Genomic DNA, 27703 nt, shown 5'->3' with positions numbered 1-27703 from the left:
GCTTAATGCTTTAGGAATTCTTCTGGAAGGAGTTTGACCCAATAATAGCAGTTTTTAGTGAATTTTATCAGTTAACTGTGGCTCTTGTCCAAAAGAAGAAGCAAATGCATTCATTACCTAGAAGATACTTGCACTGTTAGGCGACGGTGGTGATGAGCCAGGAGAGAAGGAGCCCCACCACAGCACTCGGGTCACCCACAGGCCAGAGGGAGCGAGAGAGATGGCCCGTGGTGCGCCGGTTGTGATGACGATGGGCAGAAAGGTATAGGCTTTGCAGTCTGACAACCTGAGTACAAATTCCGCTTCTACCACTTGGTACATAACTGTGCACTCTTGGGCCAAGTCTAGGTGCCTCGCTTCTAGGCCACCAAAATGAGGATGGTGATACCTACGTGAGGAGGAGATTGTGTCAGGCTGAGCATGTGAGGCACTCGCCCAGTACAGGAGGCGTTCCTTCCATCAGCGGGAGCTGTGGCTTCCTCCCGAAACCACTCTTTTTTTTTTTTTTACTGTTGTTAAAAAAATCCCCACATAGCATGAAATCTACCCCTTAATGAATTTTTGAGGGTACAGTACAGTATTGTTAACTGTATGATCATTGCTGTACATCAGATCTCTAGAACTTTCTCGTCTTACATGATGTCCTCAAGGTACATCCATGTGTAGCACATGACAGTATTTCCTTCTTCTTTAATGGAATAGTAGTCCATTACACACACACACACACCCTATAGTTTCTTTATCCATTTATCCATTAATGGACATTTGAGTTGCTTCTACCTCTAGTCTATTGTGAATAATGCTGCAGTGAACATGGGAGTGCAAATATCTCTTTGAGATCCTGTTTTCAATTCATTTGGATGAATACCCAGAAGTGGGATTGCTGTATCATATGCTAGTGATATTTTTAATATTAAGTATATGGGATTTTTAATTTTTTGAGGAACCTCCATATTGTTTTCCACAGCAACTACCCCATTTTACATTCCCATCAACAGTGCACAAGTGTTCTAATTTCTCCATATCCTCTCCAACACTCGTTATTTTGTTTTTGTTTTTTGGGTTTTTAAAAAAAATTTTATTTATTTATTTTGGGCTGCATTGGGTCTTTGTTGCTGCGCTCGGGCTTTCTCTAGTTGCAGCGAGCGGGGCTACTCTTTGTTGCAGCGCGTGAGCTTCTTATTGCCATGGCTTCTCTTGTTGCAGAGCATGGGCTCTAGGCGCTCGGGCTTCAGTAGTGGTGGCGCGTGGGCTCAGGAGTTGTGACTCACGGGCTTAGTTGCTCCACGGCATGTGGGATCTTCCAGGACAAGGACTGAAACCTGTGTCCCCCGTGTTGGCAGGTGGATTCTTAACCACTGAGCCACCAGGGAAGCCCTGTTTTGTTTTGTTTTGTTTTGATGATAGTCATCCTTACAGGTATGAGGTGATACCTCATTGTAGTTTTAATTTGCATTTCCCTGATGATTAGTGTTATTGAACATCTGTTCATATACTTGTTAGCCATTGTGTGTCTTCTTTAAGAGAAACGTCAATTCAAGTCCATTGGCAATTTAAAAAATCTGATTACTTGGGGTTTTTTGCTGTTGAGTTGAAGGAGTCCCTTAACATATTTTGGATATTAACCTCTTACCAAATATATGGTTTGCAGATATTTTCTCCCCTTCTGTAGGTTGCCTTTTCACTCTGTTGATTGTTTCCTTTGCTGTGCAGAAGCTTTTTAGTTTAATGTTGTCTGTTTTTGCTTTCGTTGCCTGTGCTTTGGGTATCATATCCAAAAAATCATTGCCAAGAGCAATGTTATAAAGCTTTCCCCTGTGTTTTATTCTAGGAGTTTTATAATTTTAGGTCTTAACATTTAAGTCTTTAATCCATTTTGAGTTGATTTTTGTCTATGGTGTAATATAACGGTCCAATTGTATTGTTTTGCATGTGGATATCTAGTTTTAAGAAACACCATTTGTTGAAGAGACTATACTTGCCCCATTGTGTAGTCTTGGCTCCCATTTTGAAGATCATTTGACTATGTATGCTTGGGTTTATTTCTGGGCTGTCTATTTTTTTCAGTTGGTCTATATATCTGTCTTTATGCCAGTACCATATTTTTGTAGATCTCTAATATGTTCTGAAGTCAGGAAATATGAGGCCTCCAGCTTTGTTCTTCTTTCTCAAGGTTGTTTTAGCTATTTGGGGTCCTCTGTGATTCCATATGAATTCTACGATTGTTTATTCTATTTCTGCCAAAAAAAAAAAAAAGCCTCTGGGATTTTGATAGGGATTATATTGACTCTGTAGATTGCTTTGGGTGGTGTGGACATTTTAACAATACTGTCTTCTAATCCATGAATACAGGCTGTCTTACCATTTTTTTCTGTCTTATTTAATTAATTTCACCAATGTTTTGTAGTTTTCAGTGTAGAAGTTTTTATCTCCTTAGTTAAGTTTATTCCTAAGTATTTTATTCTTTTTGATGCTATTGTAAATCCAATGGTTTTCTTTATTTCCATTTTGGATTGTTCATTATAAGTGTATAGAAATGCAACTGATTTTTATACATTGATTTTGTGTCCAGCAATTTTGCTGAATTCGTTTATTAGTTCTAATAGTTTTTTGGTGGAATCTTTAGGGTTTTCTACATATAAAATCATGTCATCTGTGAACTGAGATAATTGTGCTTCTTCTTTCTGACTTGGATGCCTTTTTTCTCTTTTGCTTGTCTGATCGCTGTAGCTAGGACTTCCAGTACTATGTTGAATAGAAGTGGTAAGAGTAGGCATCCTTGTCTTGTTCCTGATCTTAGAGGAAGAGCTTTCTCTTTTTTACTTTTAGTAGGATGTTAACTGTGGGCTTTTCTTATGTAGCCTTTATTATGTTGATGATTTTTTCTTTTAATCCTAGTTTTAAAATTATTTTTATTATGAGGCAGTGTTGAATTTTGTCAAATGCTTTTTCTGCTTCTGTTGATGATCATGTGATCTTTATCTTTCACTCTGTTAATGTGGTGTATCACATTGATTGATTTTTGTGTGTTGAACCATCCTTGCATCCCAGGGATAAATCCCACTTGGTCATGGCATGTGATCCTTTCAGTGTGCTATTAACTTTGGTTTGCTAGTATTTTGTTGAGAATTTTTACATCTGTATTCATCAGGGCTATTGGCCTGAGGTTTTCTTTTCTTGTGATGTATTTGTCTGGCTTTGGTATCAGGATAATGCTGGCCTCATAAAATGAGTTTGAAGTATTTCCTTCTCTTTAATTTTTCAAAAAAGTTTGAGAAGGAATGGCATTAATCCTTCTTTAAATGTCTGGTAGAATTCTCCAGTGAAGCCATCTGGCCCTGGGATTTTCTTTCTTGGGAAATTTTTGATAACTGATTCAGTCTCCATATTCATTATTGGACTGTTCATATTTCCTATTTCTTCATGACTCAGTCTTGGTAGGTTGTATGTTTCTAGGAATTTATCTGTTTCTTCTAGGTTATCCAACTTGTTGGCCTATAATTGTTCAGTTTTCTCATAATCCTTTTTATTTCTGTGACATCAGTTGTAATGTCTCCTGTTTCATCACTGATTTTACTTATTTGAGTCTTCTCTCTTTTCTTGTTAGTCCAGCTAAATATTTGTCAATTTTGTTGGTCTTTTCAAAAAACCAACTCAGTTTCATTGCTTTTTAAAGTTGTTTTTCTATTCTCTATTTTGTTTATTTCTACTCTAATCTTTATCATCTTCTTTCTTCTGCTAACTCTGGGCTTACACTTCTAATTCCTTGAAGTGTAGGGTTAGATTGTTTACTTGAGACCTTTCTTCTTTTTTTTTTTTTTTTTTTTTAGAATCCTCCCTGTCTTTTTTTTTTTTTTAATTTTACACTTTATTTATTTATTTATTTTTTTTTTTTTTTTTATTTTTTATTTTTTTATTTTTGGCTGTGTTGGGTCTTCGTCTGTGCGTGGGCTTTCTCCAGCTGCGGTGAGTGGGGGCCACTCTTCATCGCAGTGCGCGGGCCTCTCACTGTCGCGGCCTCTCTTGTTGCGGAGCGCAGGCTCCAGATGCGCAGGCTCAGTAGTTGTGGCTCACAGGCCTAGTCGCTCCGCGGCATGTGGGATCCTCCCAGACCAGGGCTCGAACCCGTGTCCCCTGCACTGGCAGGCAGATTCCCAACCACTGCACCACCAGGGAAGCCCTCTTCTTTTTTAATGTAGGCATTTACTACTATAAAATTCCCTCTTCATACTCCTTTTGCTACATCCCGTAAGTTTTGGTATGTTGTTTTCGTTTTTATTTGTCTCAAGATATTTTCTAATCCCTTTTGATTTCTTCTTTGACCCATTGGTTGTTCAAGAGTGTGTTGTTTAATTTCCACATATTTGTGAATTTTCCAGTTTTTCTTCTACTGTTGATTTCTAGTTTAATTCCATTGTGGTCAGAAAAGATACTTGGTATGATTTTAGTCTTCTTAAATTTGTTAACACTTGTTTTGTGACCTAATATGTGATCTATCCTGGAGGATGTTCCATGTGCACTTGAGAAGAATGTATGTTGTGCTTTTGTTGGGTGGAATGTTCTGTATATGTTTGTTAGGTCCATTTGCAATATAGTGTTGTTCAAGTCCTTTGTTTCTTTGTCTTTTCTCTAGATGTTCTATCCATTACTGAAAGTGGGTTATTGAAACTGCTACTTTCATTGTGTTGCTGTTTGTTTCTCCCTTAAGTTCTGTCCATGTTTACTTCATGTATTTGCATGCTCTGATGTTGGTGCATGTATGTTTATAATTGTTATGTCCTCCTGGTGAATTGACCCTTTTACCATTAGATAATGTTCTTCTTTGTCTCGTGGTAGTTTATTTTTTTAAAAGATTTTTTGATGTGGACCATTTTTTAAAGTTGTTATTGAATTTGTTACAATATTTCTTCTGTTTTATGTTTTTGGTTTATTGGCCCCAAGGCATGTGGGATCTTAGCTCCCTGACCAGTGATCGAACCCTCACCCCCTGCACTGGAAGGCAATGTCTTAACCACTGGACCTCCAGGGAAGTCCCATCTTGTGACAGTTTTTGACTTAAAGTCTATTTTGTCTTTATAAGTGTAGCTACTGTCCTTTTTTTTTGGTTACCATTTGCAATGAATATCTTTTTCTATCCTTTCACTTTCAGCTTATGTGTGTTCTCAAATCTAAAGTGAGTCCCTTGTGGATAGCATATAGTTGGATCTTATTTTTTTTTATCCATTCAGCCACTCTATGTTTTTTTATTGGGGAGTTTAATCTATTTACATATATAGGAATTACTGATAGGGAAGATCTTACCATTACATTTTTTAAAATAAATTTATTTATTTTATTTATTTTATTTTTGGCTGTGTTGGGTCTTCATTGCTGCGCATGGGCTTTCTCTAGTTGCAGTGAGCAGGGGCTAGGCTACTCTTTGTTGTGGTGCATGGGCTTCTCATTGTGGTGGCTTCTCTTGTTGTGGAGCACAGGCTCTAGGTGCACAGGCTTCAGTAGTTGTGGCTTGTGGGTTCTAGAGCTCAGGCTCAGTAGTTGTGGCTTGTGGGTTCTAGAGCTCAGGCTCAGTAGTTGTGGTGCACGGGCTTAGTTGCTCCACGGCACATGGGATCTTCCCGGACCAGGGCTCGAACCCATGTCCTCTGCATTGGCAGGCAGATTCTTAACCACTGCGCCACCAGGGAAGCCCCCTTACCATTACATTTTTTTAATTGTTTTCTGTCAGTCTTGTAATTTTTTTGACCCTCTTTTTCTTTCTAGCTCTCTTCTTTGTTTTTTGTTTTGGGGTTTTTTTTTTTTTGTAGTGACATGCTTTTATTCCTTTCTCATTTTCTTTTGTCTCTCTTCCATATGTATTTTCTTTGTTGTTACCATGGGACTTACATTAAACATCTTATAGTTATAATAATCTATTTTGAGCTGATAACCAAGGCCACTTTTAATCTTGGCACAGTTTTTAGGAATAAGGTACAACAAATGGATTTTTTAACTTTTTCACTTTAACCTTCCTTTAATTACTTTAATGGAGTTAACTAGAATTAGTGCTTGTATATTTTATGAGCCTAATGCAACTAAATCCCAGTGGTATTTTTTAAAAACTTGATAAAGTGATTCTGACATTCATCTGGAAGCATAAAGGGTTAGACTATCCAAGAAGTTTTTGAAAAAAAATAATAAAGGAGGACTGGTACTATTAAATATAAAACATTAAATCTACAGTAGCAAAGCTATGTGTTACTGGCACAAGAAAAGGAGTGGGATGAGACGGGATGGGATGGGATAGGGTAGAACAGAATGCCCAAATCATTGTATAGGATGAATTGTTCAATAAATATTATTAGTATATTTGACTAATCTTTTGGGGGGTAAAGGTAGATTCATATATCCTACTGTGTACCAGAATAAACAGGTAAAACTGATAAAGCAGATAAAATGTTTACTTTAAAAGATATTTACTTTAAACTAAAAAAGAACTAGAAGAAAATATAAGTGAGTAGTATATTGTATTAGGTTGGGAAGGAATCATTTGAAAAATGGTTAGATTTGACTTCCTAAAAACTAAAACTTCTGCACATACATAACTACTATTTTTAAAAAGTAGAAGGCTGAAAACAAACTGATGCAATTTCCAATGTACAGAACAATCCAAGAATTATGTCTCTAATATGTGACAAAGGAACACTTATAAGTCAAAGAAAAAATATAGAAAAATAGGCAAAAATATATAAGCACAGTTTTCAAAAGAAGAAATAGAAATGACCAAAAAGTATATGAGAGGGACTTCCGTGGAGGCGCAGTGGTTAAGAATCTGCTTGCAAATTTAGGGGACATGGGTTCGAGCCCTGGTCCAGGAAGATCCCACATGCCATGGAGCAACTAAGCCTGTGCACCACAACTACTGAGCCTGCACTCTAAAGCCCGTAAGCCACAGCTACTGAGCCCGCACACCACAACTACTGAATCCCACGCGCCTAGAGCCTGTGCTCCGCAACAAGAGAAGCCACCGCAGTGAGAAGCCCATGCACTGTAATGAAGAGTAGCCCCTGCTCACTACAACTAGAGAAAGCCCGCGTGCAACAACAAAGACCCAACGCAGGCAAAAATAAATAAATAAATTTATTTTAAAAAAAGTATATGAGAGATTGTAGAACTTGGATGGCAATCCAGAAATGCAAATTAAAGCAACAGCAAGTTACCATTTTCACCTTTCAGCTTGGCAAAGGCCATTTAAAGTCTCAGAGTTTGCACAGCCTAAGTGGAACACCCCATGAGGGGGTGTGCATACACACTGCCTCTCTAAGTGGCAGATTGTCCATAGATATCAAGAGGCTTGATGTTTTTTTCAAAGACTTTGGCCTTTGAAAAGCAATTACACTTCTAGGTATTTCATCTAAGGGATAAATCAGACGTGCACATAAAATTATATATGCTATGCTCACTGCCATATTATTATTATTATTTTTTAATTATATTTATCTATTTATTTATTTATTTTTGGCTGAGTTGGGTCTTTTGTTGCTGCACGCTGGCTTTCTCTAGTTGCGGCGAGCGGGGGCTACTCTTCATTGTGTTGCGCGGGCTTCTCATTGCAGTGGCTTCTCTTGTGGAGCACGGGCTCTAGGCGCGTGGGCTTCAGTAGTTGTGGCACGTGGGCTCAGTAGTTGTGGCTCACGGGCTCTACAGCGCAGGCTCAGTAGTTGTGGCGCACGGGCTTAGTTGCTCCGCGGCGTGTGGAATCTTCCCAGAGCAGGGCTCGAACCCGTGTCCCCTGCATTAGCAGGCGGATTCTTAACCACTGCGCCACCAGGGAAGCCCAATTTTTGATGATTTAATTTTTTACTTATAATGTATGATATACAGTATGCAATTATTATTTTAATACATGATACACAATCCAAAGGATACTAAAGAGAATAGAGTGAAAAGTAATTCTCTCTCCCTTCTGGTGTGTCCTCCATTCCTCTCCCATGGGGCAACAGTTACTTATAGAGATACTTTTTGCACATATAAGAATATGCACATGCTTGTGCTTTCTATTTTGTTAATTTATTTGATTTTGTATTTGAAGGTTGATGGTAGTGCACTAAATGTTCCAATGTCCTTGCTTTTCTCATTTAATGTATCTCAGAATGTGCTCCATTATCAGTAGGCAATATAATGAAGAGGTTAAGAGCCCAGACTACTTGGATTTGAATAAAGTCTACTACTTACTAGCTGTGTCATCTTGGGCAGGTGTCTTAACTTCTCTGGACCTTAGTTTCCTCATTTATAAAATGAATATAATAGTAGTCCTGACCTCATAAGATTACTGAAAGAATTAAATGAGCCAATGTATGTAAAGTGCGTAGAATAGTGCCTGGTGCATCTTAGGTAAGATAAGTGTTGGCTGTTATCAGTGCATATGGAGTTGCAGCCTTCTTTTTCACAGCTGTATAATATTCCACACCAGGGATAGACAGATAGATAGATAGAGATATATAGATATATAATATTTTGTCCCACATTGATGAACAACTAGTTTGTGCTGAGGTCAGCATTGCTGTTGCAAACAAATTGCAGTATTATGACACAATTTGAAGGAAACAACATAAATGTCCAAAGTTAGTTTAATTATGACACAGTGCACATCCATACAGTGGAATCCAATACAACCAATCAAAATAAGGTTGTAGAAGGATATCTGATGAAATGTGAAAATGTTCACATATTAAGTAGAAACAAACATTTTAAATATTTACTCAGTTTTTTCCACTATAAACATGATGTAGATTGTAGAAATTGAGAAGTGTTAAAAAAAAGTATAAAGAAAAATAATAATTAACCTAGTCCTAGGATCCAGAGATTGCTGTGTTTACTTAACATACTGGTGAATTTCACATAATCTCTCTTTCAGAAAACTTGCATTAATTACTTTATAGGAAGTAGGAGTTGCCATCTTTGCTAAACATGGCAGGGAGCTGTGAGTTGGGTTCCCCAGATGAGGGTTGACCATGTGTGGGTGGCACAGATGAAAGCTGTTTGGAAGAGGGAGGCTCACTGTGGGCAAGAGGGCGTCCCAGGAAAGACATGCTGCTCGGCTGAACGTGCTCTTAAAGAATTGCAGGAGCTGTTCCTTTTTATCAAATCAGTCATTTTCATTGTTCTGTGTTTCCTTTCACACATTCATTCGTTCAATAAACATGTGTTATGTCAGGCCTATTTTGTACTATTGTGTTTCTACATCTTAAGGACTGAGACATGAACAAGATACTTTCCAAGCCAGTACCCCTGGAGCCTACCTTCCCCAGCTTGTCCAGAAGCACATGACAAAGTTACAGACATCGGGCAGCACAGTGTCTGAGGTGCCCCGCCTGACCACAAATGTTTCCCCACATGTCTTCATAATGGTCATTTCTTGTGGCTGCACAGTATTCGCTCCAGTTGCTGTGCACTGATTTAACTAAGCACCCCGCTCTGTTGGACGGTCAGATTACCGGCATAAATACCTCGTGGTCTTTGACACATCACTCACCTACTTGTCGTATGGATTGTTCCAGTTTACAGAGTTACCAGCAATGTGTGAGTGAATGGGCCCAGGCCGTCAAAGCCTTACCACCATTGGCTATATGTTTTTATTTTTATCATTGCTGCTCATTTCTTAGGTCCCAAACTGGACCTCGTTGTTTAAACATTCATTTATTTGATTACTGTTAAATTTTAACCTTTGCTTCCTCTAAATAAGTGCGTCATCTGTTTAAATCCTTTGTTCCGTTACTTATTTTGGCTCTCAGTGTGAAAAACAGATTCTATATAGTGATGGTTAAGAGCTCAGATTCTAGACCCACACAGACCTGGTTTATCTCCAGCCCTGCTACTTCGGAGCTGTGTGACATGGGGCACAGGGGTTTAGGGAAGTGCTGAGGCCAGGAAAGGCAGTCCCAGCCGAGGGGCTCTCCTGGGAAGCTGAGTCACAGAGTTTGGTGGCCTGGGTACATTCGGGGGACGGCACAACAGCCACTGTGTCTGGCTTCATCTAATAGGGTTGCCGGGAGTATCACTGGTTCATTTTGGAGTTTTCAAAAGTATGGTATTTGGAGTGAAGGCAAGTGGCCTAAGGCTTCATATTCAGAGTTTCTCCCTGGAAACAAAACCCAAACCCATCAAGTGCTGGGGAGAGGCAGGGAAGGGTGGTAGGAAGGCCGGGAGCCCTGCAGCCAGGCTGCTCTGGCTTGACCCCCAGCACCCTCACGGCACAGTTATGTGTACTCCTGGTCTTGTCTTCTCATCGGAAAATGGGGTGATCATATCGGCACTGCACATCTTGAAGGCCACGAGTGATTTATGTCAGGGGCCTCACACAAACAAGGCACTCATCTAACGTGGGCTGTTACGAACCAACTGTGAACGGGGAAGCGCATCCTCCCATCTCAGAGGATGAGATTAGGATTTCTCCTGCCCGGTTTTCAGCCATCGGCCCTTGTGGGCCCTCCCCTTGATTTCTCACTGCTGGAGGAACCACTGCCAGTTAACAGGCTGCAGTGGGGAAAAGAGCTTCCAAAGGTACATTTCTTTCACAGAGTGGCGGGTGGAATTCCCTGAGCAAATCGATCACTTGGGAATAAAGTAGGGACTGATGGACATCTTGAAAAGTGACTAAGTCCTTTTCCTAGGAGAAAAGGATGTTTGGAATCTCAGCAGCTACATCTGCTTTTGAACTCTGTGCGGTCTGTGCCCTGGCCTCTCCCCACCCCCAAACCCCCCCCCCTTTTTTTCAAACAGGGGAAAGTTGTGTTTGTTGACAACTCTTTCAGGGTGGGAAAGGAATGTAATGTATGCATAGACTGCCCAGAATTTCCTGTTAGACACCCATTCCAAACCTCGGCCCTGGGATGCATTCCAGAGATTGCAGCCCAGTTCTGGAAGAGAAGAAATGGTGCATTCATTTAAAAGCTGACCCTCAGAGGAACTCCCCCTCCTCCCTTAAAAAAAGGTGTTTAGCATTTTCTGTGGTAAAGTGGTTGTGAATTCAGCTGTACGGTCTCTTCAGGGTTGTAATGTGCTCTGACATCCCCATGTATGGAGAAATAGCCTTACTTTGGGAAACTCTGGTGTCCAGTTTTGCAGCTGTAACAGCATTGGTGTCCACATATTTTTAATGTTCTGCTGCAAATACGTGGATGGCACAAATCTGCTACGCAATACCTTTCTCACTTCTGCTCGTAACATGAAAGAAGCTGGTTCTGATGGCAGGTTTTGGTGCTATGACACATTAGCAGTAGACTTCGTGTGTTAAGTCAGTTTTCTCCTAGAAATTCTGTTACTCCGGGTCTTTGGTAGTCTGGACCCTGAGTCGGCATGTAGGCTGGCTTGGCATTGTGGAAATGAAAGGTAAACCTTGTTCTCTATAGCTGCCAAGATGCAGTTTCTTCACTTGGGGAGAAACTTGAATGATTGGGGGTGGAGTCATAGTTGGTAGCAAACATTGCCACCTATGTTTCAGCTACTTTCATCTTGACCCTGAAGCACTCCTTGGATCTGTAGAGATGGGGGAGGGGGTCACCCGGAGTTCGAGGTCAGATCAGAGATAAGGACGGATGGGTGGGTGGGGTGCTCACGGAGGAGAGTGTGTAAAGCCCTGAATCAGTGTAGACCCCAGAGGTTGTGATCCTGCAGCCAGGAATCCAGGACGGTTCCTAAGCCTCTCCACATCTGAGATCAAAACCAGGTCAGAATTGTCAAAGGGCAGTGGTTATGTGACGTGGGCAGCTATCACGCTAACCAGGAAACGCTGGCTTTGGGGTCAACATGTCCATTTCTGGGTACAGAAGGGAACCAGTCAGGTCAGGAAGTAAGTATAAGAGGATGATCAGAAATGCCCCTCTCGGCCTGTCATACCAGCCCATTGTGGGTTCCGTTGTGCCGTCCGTCTGTTGGCATACACACAGTTCTCTTGTCCCAGTGGAGGGCCAAACCCCACCGTCAGCCTTGGTGGACTTTCTCCAAGACTTTCCATGTTTTTAACTACAACACTTTATTTCTAACCATATTTCATGTAAGATTTCCTCAAAAAGGCCTGAATCCTAGGGTTTAAGTTTCACATGTGGAGCTGCTTCTTACTTGTTTGTTTACTTTTTCTAACATTATTATTATTATACAAAGAAACCTTCACTAGATAGGAGGTAGAGTTTGAAAGAGCTACTTCATGTTCTAAGTTTAGAATTCACATAACCAGAACCAAAATGGGTCTGCCTACATGTTTTCTCCTAAAGCCAGGCTGTTTTTGTGAGGACTGTTGTCTGGATACAGTCACTAACTTCTGTTCACAGTGAGACACTGCACTGGGCCTAAACCAATCATCAGTTTTTGTTGCTATATCTTAAGCTGCTGATAGATTTTCTCTCTTACACAAACATACATGGTTTTGCTGCATCCACACAACAACCCTGTGGGGGGTAGGTGTTATGATTCCCATGTTACCTGTGTGGCTTAGGTAGATGAATTCACACTGGCGAACAGAAGGCAGGGCTGAGACTTGAACCCAAATGTAATTCTAAAGCCCATTTTCTTTCCATGTAACTTGTATTTAAAGTCAGTTTTCAGGGCTTCCCTGGTGGCGCAGTGGTTAAGAATCTGCCTGCCAATGCAGGGGACACGGGTTCGAGCCCTGGTCCGGGAAGATCCCACATGCCGCAGAGCAACTAAGCCCGCGAGCCACAACTACTGAGCCTGCGCTCTAGAGCCCGTGAGCCACAACTACTGAGCCCGCGTGCCACAACTACTGAAGCCCATATGCCTAGAGCCCGTGCTCCGCAACAAGAGAAGCCACTGCAATGAGAAGCCTGCGCACCGCAACGAAGAGTAGCCCCCGCTCGCCTCAACTAGAGAAAAGCCCGTGTGCAGCAACAAAGACCCAGTGCAGCCAAAAATAAAATAAATAAATTTTAAAAATAAATAAATAAAGTCAGTTTTCAAATAAGAAATTCCATTCTAGGCATGTTACATAAAAGAGGCCACATCTGTGATTTTTAAACATCCTGGAAATCTGTGATGTATATAGATAGCCTACATTAGTCATAATCTAAAATTTAAACTCAGTAGTTCCAGTTACAGAAGTCACACCATGACGTGTGTGGTACAGATCCGATCACGTCATTCCCCGGGTCCATAGAATCAAATCCAGACTCATCACCATGGTTTACAAGGCCCTTGCTGTCATCATCCCCATCTCATAACACCTGGCCTCTTTGATTTCTCAAATATTTCATGCTCCCTCTCACTTCAGGGCCTTTACACGTTGCTGTTTCCCTACTTCCCTGCCCCCCTCCAACAATTTTGTAAAACTGTTAGCCCAGTTGTCAGACTACTTTCTTCTAAGAAGCCACTCCTACCCACCCCCTGCCAAATCTGGACTTTTTGCCCTTCTCTGGGCCCCAGCAGCGCCCTGTGCTACCCCATCATAGCAAGACTCGTACTGTATTAGAATTGCTTATTCTCGTGACTCTCCTCCTAGGCGTGCGTGTCGTGAGGTAGGGACGGTGCCTGTGTGATTTATCAGCGTCTCTGCACTGCCTTGCCTAGGAGCTCACATTTTCAGGGATAATCCTTTCCATTGCAGATAGCATAAACCCAATTTGTATTGGCTTCAAAGAAAAAGAGATTCACATAACTGAAAATGCCAGAAAGGTCTGGTTTACTGAAATCAAGTCAGAGATCTGCCCCTCTGCACATCTCAGTTTTGGCTCATGTGATCAGTCAGGTAGGTGCTTCTCGCTTGGTGGCCAGGATGGCCGCTGGTGGCTCCAGGCTTACATCCTGCCAGCTTAGCAAACCAGCAGAAAGAGAACATTTCCTCCAATAGCCGTAGCATGAGTCCTGGGGCCGACTTTCCTCGGCCCAGCTTGGGTCATGCGCCCATCCCTAAGCCAATCACGTGGCTCTTATTGGCCAGGCTTTGGTAATGGACTGAGAGTTGGTGAGGTGAGAGTGGTGGAACTTTTACCAGAGGAAGGGTAATGGATCTTGGCAGGCAAAAATGTCACACGTCTACTACACTCCCCGTTGGCAGCTGGTGCTTTGAAGATACTGGTTCTTGCTACTGGACCAGCAGTCTGCCAAGAGAGACCAGGGAGGTACTGGGGAGGCTTCCTGTCTCACCTTTAGGACTGAAGACTCAACGAAGGCAACCATCTCTGCACTCATGTTAGCCGCCCCATTCATAGGCCCTCTCTAAGCCCCTCACCTGCTGTGCTGGAGGATGGGAGGTCCCCAGCCCTTGACGGAGAAAGAGGGGGGGTGGTGTATGAGTGGGAAGCAGGGTGTTCATCTGCTGGCTGCAGTGACACCAAGTACAGGGACAAAGAGAGAGGCATTAGCTCCCAGGGTGTATCGAGGAAAACGGGGCCACATGCCTGTTTGTCCTCAACGTCACACACTCCCCACATGGTCAGAGGGCTCCAGGCACATGGGTGAGGCCCATGCCCAGCGTCTCCAGCTCTTCACAACCCTTCCCAGGATTTCTGCTCCACGCAGGCCTGCTCAGAAAAATGGGGGACGTCTTAGGATCACCCCATCTGCCCCTGCCGGCGATCTCCCCATCCTACCCCGTAGGATGCCATTTTCATGGGCCAGCCATCTGTGTGGAGAGAAGGGCAGCTGCTGGGGCCAGCCACAGGCATGTCTTCATTAGCAGGACTGAGGAAGAAGAAGAGGAGCTCCTTCTGATGGGCCTGCACTCCCAGAGCCTGGGGGAAATGGCAGCATACAGTGGCCCAGTAAGGGAGCCTGCAGGAGAGACGTGATGGGTCTGTTGGCCTCCTTGCCTGGTCCTCACGCAGTCCTCCTCCCCCGGGAGGGTACTCCCTTTTGATGCACAGCATGGGGCAAGGAGCCCCTGGATCAGCTGCAGACAGGGCAGGGGCAGAGCTCAGCAGAGGAGGGTTGAGCAGGTAGGCTGGAGAGCGTGGCTGCTTCCTCCCCTCATCTTGAAAGCAGTGTTCTTTTTCTAAGGGGAAGCAGGTAAACAGTCCCCAACAGCATTCATCTGGACGCTTCACCGCTCCCTCCATTTTCTTTCCTCATCTCTGCCTCTCCAGTTTTTAGAGCAGTTGAGTAGAATCACTTCTGAGATTTTTCTAGTTTTGCTTTCTAAATTACAGTTTAAGTAACCAAGGTCTGTTATAGTAAGTTATGCCTCCTGGTTGTCAGATGCCAGGGAACAAATGTGGACCCACAGGATCCAGCCTTTGATCCGGGACTTACCAGCAGAACCCCTACTCCTTTACAAAGCAGAAGCTCTTAAGAAACTAATGATAATAATAAGAGCTGACATTTATGAAGTGCTTACCCTGTGCTGGGTACTGTTCTGTGTACTTTATACGAACTCATTTAATTCTCACAACAAGCCTATTGTTTCCACTTTACAGATAAGGAAACTGAAGCACAAAGAAGTCATATAACTTAGGTCCCGTACATTTGCTGGTCGAGCCAACACCTAGAAGGCTGACTTCAGAGGCCACACTCACAACCACCAGTCTCCTCACTTGTTGGGCTACACCTCGGTGGGTCATGTCAATAATTAATTATGGGACACAGAATCAGCAGCAGCGAAACAAGTTCTACTGCTATTGTAGTTGTCCGGGGACAGAATGATGAGGGTCTCAGCTGGGATATGAAAGGGACAGGGCATTGTTGAGGACAGATTTAAGAGCCACTAAGGGCATCAAAACCAACAGCTTAATGAGAGGGAGAAGGGTAGATGTTTATACTAGGAGATTGATGCCCCAGGTGAAGAGGGGACCTGCTGGGTGAAGCGCTCCTAGGAGGCATCCAGAGGAGATGCACATCCGGCGGGCAGGTGGGTAAACTGGCCTGGAAGTCGGGAGAGAGGAATGGGCTGAAGATGTAGCCCAGACAGACAAGTGTTTATTTGGGAGTTCAGTGGCCAAGGAACAAATCCCTTCCATTGGAACAGGCTTCCTCCAGGAGGTGGGCTTTGAACCAGCCCCTGAAGAACAGGAATGTTCTCAGAAGTGGGGTATGAGGAGAGGAGGAGTGGGGGGTAGGATGTCAGCGTGATGAGGAGCCTACTGTGAGGAGGAAACGGACATGAGGTGCACAGGTGTGGGCGTGGATAGCAACAGGAAGGTGATCAGGCAAAGCAACAGAAGACTTCGCAATAATTTTTGATGATGTTTTCCTCCTAAATCTGATAAAACATGGAAATCTTTATGAAATGTTCGAGACTGATTTTCAAAGCTCCTACTCTCTCCTTTACTCCTCCAAAGTATTCTTAAAACCAGTGTAACTGGAAGATGTATATATTAAACTGATTTTCATACCCGACTGTTACAGTTCTGATAAAGACCTTCTTCTGGCTCCCTGGGCCACCAGGGGGCCTCTCGTGTCATCAGTAGGGACATTCAAAGGGGCGAGTGAGGCCAGGTGGTGAGAGGCCGAGTCTTGATTAAGCACAGAGAAGGAGCAGGACCACCTGTGTGTCCAGGGAGGGTGAGAGGCTGGGTGGGCTGCCAGACGGGAAAGCCAGTGAGAGCCAGCAGAGTGATCTGCTGGGGCAGATCATGGACTTGGTGCCCTCTTTTCACATGGGCCCCTCTGGTTTGGGTTGGTGGGCATGTTCCATCCTGGCAATGTCACGGTCCGGGGCTGAGCCTGGGCCACCACAGCAGTGACATTTACCTCCTGCAAGGCTTATGACGCTGCTCTTGCCTGATTTTCCCCTTCGCAGGCATGGAGTGGAAAGCGGAGGAGTAGGTGTAAGGGTTTAGGTTTGGGGGTAGGATATGGTTTCTCCTGAGCTTTACAGAGTTGCTGAAAGAAAGCTTAACGAGACTATTTTCTTTCCCCCTTGTTAGAGTAAAATGTAGTGACCATAAAACATTGGGAAAATATAGAAGGAAGAGGTGTAAATACCCAGAGTCTGACAATTACTGTTAACATTGCGATATATTTTTGCCAATCTTTTCTCTACTACAATCTCTTTTCATTTGTTTTTGCAGAGTTATGATCAAGTCAGATATACAATTATTTATCTTGCTTTTTTGATCTAATGTTATAAACATTTGTCCGTTAAAACATAGATGTTGATTTCGTGTATCAACTGAAACCCTTTTATCAGAAGTTTATGAGTAAATCAAGGGCCTTCTGGATTGTAGCTGGTGGAGAGGCGGCAGCTGGGGTGGAAGGCAGCAGGGTCATGAGACCCATACGGCCCACCTTGACCTCTGAGGAACAGTGAGTGCCGTGGGCAGGGTGGGCTTATGCTGGTCCTGAGGGAATCCAGCCATTTCCCCAGCTAGCCTGCTTTTGAGAGCACCAGCCCAACCCAAGGGTGATTAGAAGATTCGAAAGCCCCCAGCTGCCCGGAGGTTCCTACAGGCCCTAGTAGTGACCTTATTTAGCAGGAAGATGCCTGGACCCTCCCACAGCCATGAGCTGCTTCACCTCTTCCTACACAGACGGGGGAATGGAGTGAGCTGCCATTGTCAGGGGCGATGGCCTCCCAAGTGACCCAAGCAAATAGTGACCCTGCAGCCCTCTTTGCGGCTGCCACATGGCAAGTAATCACATGGTGGAATTACAAGTAGCTCCCTGGCTCCATGGTCAGGATTTTTTTTAGCACATAAGTTAGCTTGTTAATTTGTTAGTTAGTTATGGGGAAGATTTATGTGACCCAAGGATGAAAACAGGATCCGGGAAAGTGCATTTTGCAGAGCTGTTTACTGCCCGGCCTGGGTGTTGACGGCTCAGTGTCACCAAGACATGAACAAACAGCTTGTTTGCTTGCAGAGAAATGTGCTCTCAGCCGGGGAAGAGACAGTTTTTTCTTCCTCTGACTAAATTATCTGAGTGAGGCATAAAAAACTAAAATACCCAAAGTAACAACAAAACAGCTTAACCAATCATTTATATTAAATATGAGTTTATGGCAGTGCTTTTCTCCCCGTTTGACATGTTCCCTCCTTCTTAATCTGACCTGAGTTGTTTTCAGAATTGTCTTCAGCATGGTGCATGGGGAAAGCACGCGCTCTGGAATCTCTGGGTTTGAATCTGGGCACGTGCAATTACTAGCTGTATATTCTCAGCAGTTAGATGGAAGCAATCACACCTATCTCCTTGGGTAGCTGTGAGGATGACATGAGATGAGGATTGTAAAGTACTAGAACCCAGAGGGCTGGCCCCAGGAAACAGTGGTCACTATCGCTGCCACCACTGCTGTGTGGGAGGCCTCTGTGCCTGGTGGTCCTCATGGTCTGGTCTGGCCGGGCGAGTGGGGCCTGAAATGAGAAGACGGGTGCCCTGTGACATGAACCTAAGGATTCATAAGGAAGAAGAAACAGCCAGCTTTTCCAGAGATTTATGGTTCTAAAGATCATCTTTAATTAATGAAGTTTGTTTTTTTCTCGCCTGTGCTAGGCAGCTTGCGGCATCTTAGTTCCCTGACTAGGGATCGAACCCGGGCCCCGGCAGTGAAAGCGCGCCAAGTCTTAACCACTGGACCGCCAGGGAATTCCCAATGATTATCTTAAATTCACACTTCCTGGGCCATTTGCCTAAACCCAGGCTAAAGACCATCCAGGCCTGTGGAGCTGCTGGCAAAACAGCCTTTCAGTCCTTTTTCAGAATTTCTGAATGCATTTGGTTTTGCTGCTGGCAGAAGGGTACCTGCAGACTTTCAGCAAAGGTTTTGTGATCTCTTGAGAGGGCAGGTGCTATACAAATCCCTCAAGTGTACAAAGAGGAATCGTGCCAGAATTGCTTCGTGGGAGAGATGGGCTCCAACAGTTATCATGCGAACTTAATAATTTCCTACAGTGGTGATCTTCCCATCAACCCCAAGCATGGTCCCTGTGCCCGTAGCCTGTACCCAGACGTGGTATGTGGTGGGACTGCTGCTGACCCACCCAGACGTGGTATGTGGTGGGACTGCATTCCCAGGGCTAAATGCTCCTGCACCTCCAAGTTGTCAACCTCCTCCCCTGAGGTGTGTTTCTCATCGGTACTAACTTTCGTCTTTTATTTCTGACTTGTGGCGACTTGTCTTGAGCCCTGGATAACAGAAAGGATCCATCCCTCCCTCCGGAGCCTCAATCCAGGACAGGCCAGGGAATGAGTCGGTGGCACAGTATTGCCCTGGGTCTCGTGAAGATAGGCTTTGCCCTGGCCAGCCCCGATGTTCTGTCCCACCTCTCCTGCTGTTTCTGTTTTAAGTGTGATGGAAGCCTCCACCCCCTGAGCTCTGTGGGTCCAGGCTCCCATCAACTTCTTGACAAATGGCAGAGTTTAAGAAGAGGCCTGCTTTGTGCCTTCACACATCTTATTTCTTAACCCATGAAGTTAGTTGTTTCCATGGTGAGCAGGGAGTGTCCAAGAACCCAGTTTCAATGTGACTCTTCCTTGGTGCCCTTCACAGAGAAATGCTTCTCAGCGAGGGACAAGTCTGATTTGTGCCTGCAAGGATCTATGTTTTGAAGTAGCACTCGTGCAGGGTTGAAAGACTTTATCTGCTGGTCTCAGGAAGGCAGATGGCCCCGGGGATGGGTCAGCTAATGAGCAAGCAGCCCCCACTGGGCCGAGATCAGGGGAATTCTGTCCAGCCAGCAGGACTGGACTCCCATCGACTGTCTGGCCCTCTAGGAGTCACGTCACAGTCTTTTAGGGGAACTTCCTGGCTCCCCTCGTCTTCTGGTCCTGAGTTGGTCTCCACGTGTCAGGGCTCTGGGGCGGCTGCACGTTCGAGTTTTCCCGTGGTGTTACAGTTGGCCACGCTGTGCTCTGTTTCTCTTTCCAGCATCCCAGTGCAACGTCAGCCTGAAGAAGCAGAGAAGCCGCAGCATCCTCAGCTCCTTCTTCTGCTGCTTCCGTGATTACAATGTGGAGGCTCCGCCGGGCAGCAGCCCCGGCGTTCTTCCGCCGCTGGTGGAGGAGAACGGCGGGCTTCAGAAGGTCAGTGCCGACGCGGAACTTCCGCCGCCGCGCGTCTGTCCCGTCCTTGACGAGCATCCTTAGTCAGAATCCGTGACAGTATGTGCGCAGCCATTTACTTAAAGATTTGAAATTACCAAAAAAGTCATCTTTTTGGTTACAGGATATGTCAGTCATTCCCATTTAGCAACTGAAGAACATATTTGATGCAAGTTATAAGAGTCACTTCACATTTTTGTAACATTCTGTCGTGGGAAGTTTGTATGAAAGAGAGAGTTAAAGAACCAGGAGCAGACAAAGAAATGGAAAGACCAGAGGAGAACAGAGACTTGGGAAAAAGCCAATAATAAATATAAGTGAATTTAACTACCTTGTTTAATAATAAACGTATTTGTTATATATTCTTTCATATGTGTCAAATAAAAAATTTTAAGTCAGATCATCACAATAGGTTAAAAAAGAACAAATTCCACCCACATGCTGTCTAACAGACCTCATATTCAAAACAAAATGACTCAGAACAGTTAAAAGTAGGAGAATGAGCAAAAAGACATCACACAAGTGTAAACAAGAAGAAAGCAGGGATTATAATAGTAATCTCAGTCGGAAGAGAATTTCAGGTAAAAAATCACTGAAAGAGACAAAGGAGATTATTCATTATGAAAGACACAAGAGTCATAAAACTTTATATCCCAAATAACGTGAGCAGAAGACATGAACTGACGTTTCATAAAATAAGAAACACAATTGGTCAGTTAACATGAAAAAAATGTTCAATATTGTTAGTAATCAAAGAAGTGCAAACTAAAACAATGAGATATCCTTTTCCGTCTATCAAATTATCAAAAGATATTTTTAAAAGTAATTTTTGGGTTTGGCATGGGGGTAGTGAGAGAGAGAGTAGAGGATGTAAATTGGATATTGGTAGGAGTGTGAATTGGTTACACCTTTCCGGAGAGAAATTTGGCAGTGTGATCTCAAAACCTTAAAAATACACCTATCTGTCCACCCAAGCAGTTCCTCCTTATTGACATGAGTATGGATGTGCAAAGATTTAACCATAAGATACTATCCAGCATAGATTATAATATTGCAGAATTATAAGCAAGCTGATCATCAACAATAAACAATAAAAGACCTATACAGTAACCATACAATCAAATAGTATGCAGGTATTAAAAATGATGTCTCATAAATATTACTGATATAGGAAAATGTTCACAATATATCACTTAGGGGAAAAAAGGTTAAAATATAGTAGGCAAGTATATTTATAAGTAGGTCTATGGTCATAAGCACACATACACACACACACACACAGGCATTTATAAGACCAGAATGACGTATGCCAAAATATGAAGAGATTATTTCAGACTGGTGGAATCTGTGTAAGATTTTCTCTTCTCCTCTGTGCCTTATTTCTTTTTCTTTTTGCTTTTCCCAATTTTCACAGAAAAGCTTAATTAGAAAATAGATTAGCTTAGAAAATAGATTATTTTAAAAGTGCATACGAACGTAAGGAAGAGGATTCTGGGAAGACTACAGCTTGAGCATGTGGCTCTGACCATTTAAATTCCCTCTCTGGATAAACCCAGGTGAGCCTGTTGGTGGAGTCTGGGAAGTACAGCAAGGCCTCCACTTTTCCTGACATCTCCAGGGGAAGGAGAGGGCACAGAATTCATTCTCTCTGCTACTCAGTGAGAAGCAGGGGACCACATCAGAGGAAAATGTTTGCCTCTCTTGCAGTCCTAGGATGAAGACTTGAAATGTGAAGTCCTGTGAGGTCAACAAGCCAGCGGTAGCCTGTGGATCCCCTTGGAAAGGGCCTGCATTGCCCACTTAATGTGTGTGGCCCCTGGAGGGGCTGCACTGATGAGCTGAATTGCTTTCGGTCTAGTGCCCTGGAGGAGCCCAGTAGTACAGGGACTTTCTTCACCTCTTTGTGCTTTGTCAACTTGGGCTCTGCTGGACCATGAAAACAGCTCTGCCTCGCAGTGCTGGGCCTTGCAGTGTTCCCTCATTTACCACTGCCGAGAAGATTACACGTTGAAAATCTAGAATGTGAGACTCCCACTGAGGTAAAACTAATGGAAAAGGTAGAAGAAAATGATAGTTCAAGAAATGAATTTTTTTTTTTTGACCCTGCCTCACGGCATTTGGGATCTTAGTTTCCCGACCAGAGATCGAACCCGTGCCCCTGCATTGGAAGCAAGGAGTCTTAACCACTGGACCACCAGGGAAGTCCTGAAATGAATTTTGAGTATACAAATAACTTTTAGAACTTAAAAAAAACCACCTTGATTTCTAAATACAAAAATTCAGTAAATGAACTGAGAAAAAGAGTGGGAATGATCACTGCTGAGAACTGCATTAATGTTCTGGAGGAGCAAGTGGAAAAAATATCTTACAATTCAGACCAGAAGCACAGAGTCAGTAATTGTGAGAGGTGGGAAGAAACATCTAGGAGACCTAACATGCAAATAATAGGAATTCCAGAAAGAGAAAAAGTAATAGAAGAAAATTTTCTTGAGCTGAAAAAAACCCTTGAATTTGCAGTTTGAGAGGATTTACCAAATCTGCAGCAGGATTAGTGGCGGCAAGAAAAGGAGCACATGTATGCCTAGATATATGCCATTGAAATTCTGAAATTTAAGTATAAAGAAAATCTTACAAGCTACAGGAACAAGGTATTTTCAAAGAAAAGAGAATTATACTACCACCAGACTTCTCATCAGCAACACTGCAAGCCAGAAGACTATGAAAAAATGTTTGCTACTGAGAGAAGAGTTACAAACCAAAAATTCTACATGTAACCAAGATATCATTTATCTACTAAGGCAAAAGAAGTACATTTTCAGACATGGAATGATTCAGAAAGGGGACAAAAAGACAATCTGGGTGAGATTGATATTCAGTTATGATATAATTGTAGAAAATATAGGAATAAATACAATTATTAGGAACAGAACTGTGACGAGTAGCACAATTAGAAAATAGATCCTCAGAATTCACAGAGAGTGAAAGGGGAAATAAACAGAATTGTGAACAAGCCATCCAAATTAAGGAAAGGGGGAACTTCCCTGGCGGTCCAATGGTTAAGACTCCTCACTTCCAATGCAGGGGGCACAGGTTCGATCCCTGGTCAGGGAACTAGGATCCTGCATGCCGTGTGGTGCAGCCAAAAAGAAAAAAAAATTAAGGAAAGGGGAAAATAAGTAACAATAAATAGGAACCTAACATAAAGAGTAGGCATAAAACCAAGTTTAATGAACCAAATTCTCCTAACAAAAGGCCAAGACTCTATCAGATTGGCATGACAAATTCAGCAGGATGCTGTCTCCAAGAATACACCTGTATCAGATAGGAATGATTTTGGCAGCAAGTAAAAGAAAACTGACAAATAATAACTTAGCCAAATAGGAGATTATTTTTCTCACATATAAAGCCTGATGCTGGCAGTTGCTGGATATAGTTTAGATGCATGGTGATACCATCAGTGTCCCAAACTCTTTCTGTTCTTCTATCTTTTGATCTTTCTGCTCCACTGTTCTTGGAGTGTTTGCCTTCATCCTCATGCTTTTTGTTTACTATCATCTCAAAGTCACAGGCTTCGGATATCATATCCACATTTAAGAGAATACAAGAGGGAGGAGTAGCACTAGCCATGTCTGTCCGTTTTATGGAAATGCTTTCACAGAAAGTCCCAGGAGACTTCTGCTTATGTCTTATTGGCCAGAACTTTGTCACCTGGCTGCCCTCCAGCAACAAGAGAGGCCTGAAAGGGGAAGGATATATACCTGCAGATTCCTGCTCTCAACAAAATCAGACCTCTTTTCACAGAGGAGAAAAGAGGAATCACTACTGAGTAGATTTAGGGTCAGTGTGAGTTCAGTTATGCTGCAGTAACAACTCCAAATCCTCAGAGGCTTAACATAATGAAAGTTAATTTTTCATTCATGCTACATGTTTATCATGGGTTGGCTGGGCCATCTGTTCTGTGGCAATGTCCAATAGAAATATAGTGTTAGCCACGTGTAGTTTAACTTTTTCTAGCAGCCTCATTTTTTAAAATATTTTTTAAAACTTGAGATTGATTTTTTAAATTTTATTTTTATTTTTTATCTTTTTGGCCATACCATACGGCTTGTGAGATCGCAGTTCCCCAACCAGGGATCAAACCCAGGCCCTCGGCAGTGAAAGCACAGAGTCCTAACCACTGGACTGCCAGGGAATTCCCGAAATTGATTTTAATAATAGATTTTTATTTAACCCAATATGTCCAAAATGTTATTTCAACATGTAATCAATAGAAAAAATTATCAGTGAGATAAAATTTACATTCTTTTATCTTACTAATTCTTCAAAATCTGATGCATATTTTATACTTACAGGACATCTTAAATTTGGACTAGCCACATTTCATGTGCTCAACAGCTACATGTGACTAATAGCTACTGTTATTCTATTAGATAACTCTTATCTTATCCTCATTCATGGACCAGACTAAGGAGGGCCCATCTCTTTGCTTCCATGATTGTCAGGTCCGCAGAAGGGGAATGTGGTAAATCACACTGGCTCTTAAAATTTTCACTCAGAGGTAACAAGACTTATTTCAACCTACATTTTATTGGCCAAAGCAATTCACATGATTACACCTAACTTCAAGGAGTGTGGAAGTGTAATCCTACCATGTGCCCAGAAAGAAAACTGGAATTATTTGGTAAACAGTGCTAATGACTGTTACAGTATGCAGCTAATAGCTTTTGACCCAGCATCTAACATACAGTGATACCAAAAAAAGGTAGAAAATAAAGAGATGGGCAAAATGTACAAAGCAGATCAAATAAATAGAAAGCAAAAGGGGCGGTATTAGTATCAGACAAAACAGAATTCAAGGCCAAAAACATTAAACAAGAGAAAGAGAGACATTTTATGATAAAAGAACTAATACATGCAGTGTACAGTAGCCATAAACCTTTACCTACCAATCAACAGTACAGCCAAATACATAGAAGGATATCATTTAAACATGATATAAAGCTGTCTTCTAAAACAGCAAACAACATAGGAAAATCATTGGAAATTCTGGCTAATGTAATAAGATAAGAAAATGAAACAATTGATATAAATATGGAAAAGATAGAAAACCAGTTTTATTTGCAGATGGCATGATTATTTACAGTGAAATCCCAAAATACTACCAAAACATGAGAATCACTAAAAGGTTTTGATGTGGTGGCTCTTATTTCCTGAGAAGTGTGTTGTGTTTCTGAATAGGAAGACTTAAAATTTATACAGAGGAAAAAAAATGTCTAAGAACAGCTGAGAGGGCTTCCCTGGTGGCGCAGTGGTTAAGAATCCACCTGCCAATGCAGGGGACACGGGTTCGAGCCCTGGTCCAGGAAGATCCCACATGCCTCAGAACAACTGAGCCCGTGTGCCACAGCTACTGAGCCCGCGCACCTAGAGCCAGTGCTCTGCAACAAGAGGAGTCACCGCAATGAGAAGCCCGCGTACCGCAATGAAGAGTAACGCCTACTCGCCGCAACTAGAGAAAGCCCATGCCCAGCCACGAAGACCCAAGGCATCCAAAAATAAATAAATAAAATAAATAAATTAAAAAAAAAAGAACAGCTGAGAAATTTTTGGAAAAATATTAATATAATGAAAGATACCTAGACTTAAGAGATATTAAGCCGTACTGTACATTGGTGTAGAAAAACATAAGTGGAATTTGTATGATGAGATTTCACTGTAAACCCTATCACAGCCCGAATTCTGATATCTCCCCTCAAACTCTCAATTTCCCCAATTTGAAAATCATTGCTAAGGAGAGTCCCCATTAGTGAAGGGAACATAGTTTGTACCCTAGGCCTGTAAAGGATTAAAAAAGTGAAGAATCACTGCTGTCATAGTAAAAGTTATTTTTATCTAGTACCTGCCTAGATGAATGACTTGAGAAGATGATGGTGCAGCCCTGGAAGGTTTCCTGGAGCCCTTAGCCATATCTACCAGAGAATAAAGTCCTTTAAAGGGAGCTCCTCTGGCAGAGCTGGGCTTACCTGGACCTAGTGTTCACTCATGGAAACGTCCTTTGGTTAACACTTGTCAGAGTGGCTTTTTAAAGAATTAAGTTAACTCTGAGTAGTGCATCGTTTGCATAATCCGTGACCCTTCAGTATGTGAGACCAGACCTTGTAGAAAGAGCCTGTGTCAAAGTGGGGCGACTCTGCCCTTTGCACTCACCTGGTCAGGACACCTGGAACGTAAAGCCCAGGCTCAGTAGATGTGGAAGCCGATTCCAGGCATGTCTCTACTGCTGCCTCCAGGGCTCTCCCAACCTCTTGGAGCTCAGCCTGCCAGAGGAGGAGGGAAGGCTGTGGACAGAATGCAACAGATGGTTCCATCCACCCTGCATAGTCACTGTCCTGGAGAAAAGCTTCAGAGCAGTGGCCTGGGGTGGCTACCACTGTGACCGTCACAGTTACAGCCTGGACTGGAGACAAGCTGCCCAAAATAAAAGTGTCTGCAGCCCCTGGCTGGAGGCTAGGAGGAGTCAGCACTCAGAAGGCCCCAATGGCAGAGGCCATGGAGGACTTCTAAGTGCAAGGACAGAGTGAAAGCCATTGCTGGAGGCTCACTCATACATGCGTATCCCATGTACACACACGTAAACCTCTAGGGTAATTTTCAAGCCCACATACTTGTCTAGGGTGGCACCTTTGGTTGTGGTCTCTGTTTTGTCAAGCCCTTCCCAAATAACCGTTTGGTGGTATTATCTCTCACCTCACTGATGTGCTCACCTGGTCTGAAGGTACACCTGTGTGTTAGGGCTGTTTGCCACCTCCCACTAGCGCATTGGTTCTCAAATGGAGATGACTTTGCCCCCTAGCGAACATTTGGCTGTGTCTGGAGCCTTTTGGTTATTTAACATTTTTATTGGAGTATAATTGCTTTACAATGGTGTGTTAGTTTCTGCTTTATAACAAAGTGAATCAGTTATACATATACATATATCCCCATATCTCTTCCCTCTTGCGTCTCCCTCCCTCCCACCCTCCTAGCTGGTCACAAAGCACCGAGCTGATCTCCCTGTGCTATGCGACTGCTTCCCACTAGCTATCTATTTTACATTTGGTAGTGTATATATGTCCATGCCACTCTCTCACTTCATCCCAGCTTACCCTTCCTTATCCCCGTGTCCTCAAGTCCATTCTCTAGTAGGTCTGCGTCTTTATTCCCGTCTTGCCCCCTAGGTTCTTCATGACCTTTTTTTTTTTTTTAGATTCCATGTATATGTGTTAGCATACGGTATTTGTTTTTCTCTTTCTGACTTACTTCACTCTGTATGACAGTCTCTAGGTCCATCCACCTCACTACAAATAATTCAATTTCGTTTCTTTTTATGGCTGAGTAATAATTCCATTGTATACATGTGCCACATCTTCTTTATCCATTCATCTGTCGATGGACACTTAGGTTGTTTCCATGTCCTGGCTATTGTAAATAGAGCTGCAATGAGCATTGTGGTACATGACTCTTTTTGAATTATGGTTTCCTCAGGGTATATGCCCAGTAGTGGGACTGCTGGGTCGTATGGTAGTTCTAGCCATTTTATTGATGCTACTGGGGTTTCTACTGGCATCTGGTGGGTGGAGGCCAGGGTTGCTGCTGAGGACACTGCAGGGCACGAGACCCACAGCAAAGAGTCATCAGACTCCGAGCATCAGTAGTGCGGGGTCGAGAGCCCTGCTCCACAGGGACCCAGTGGGCTTGTGAGCTT

At 43.0% G+C, this 27703-nt stretch overlaps 1 protein-coding gene across 1 annotated transcript in view; it reads left to right on the top strand.

The window, feature by feature from the left end:
- CTDSPL (CTD small phosphatase like) overlaps window positions 1-27703 on the top strand; it is a 127804-nt gene that overhangs the window by 73897 nt on the left and 26204 nt on the right. Inside the window, 1 exon segment of the mRNA XM_057555218.1 lies at window positions 19787-19941. Coding sequence (XP_057411201.1) covers window positions 19787-19941 — 155 coding nt within the window.

This window comes from Balaenoptera acutorostrata, chromosome 10 (genome assembly GCF_949987535.1).
Source record: "Balaenoptera acutorostrata chromosome 10, mBalAcu1.1, whole genome shotgun sequence".
In the NCBI taxonomy this organism is placed as follows: domain Eukaryota; kingdom Metazoa; phylum Chordata; class Mammalia; order Artiodactyla; family Balaenopteridae; genus Balaenoptera; species Balaenoptera acutorostrata.
This window is presented reverse-complemented; position numbering and strand designations above follow the sequence as displayed.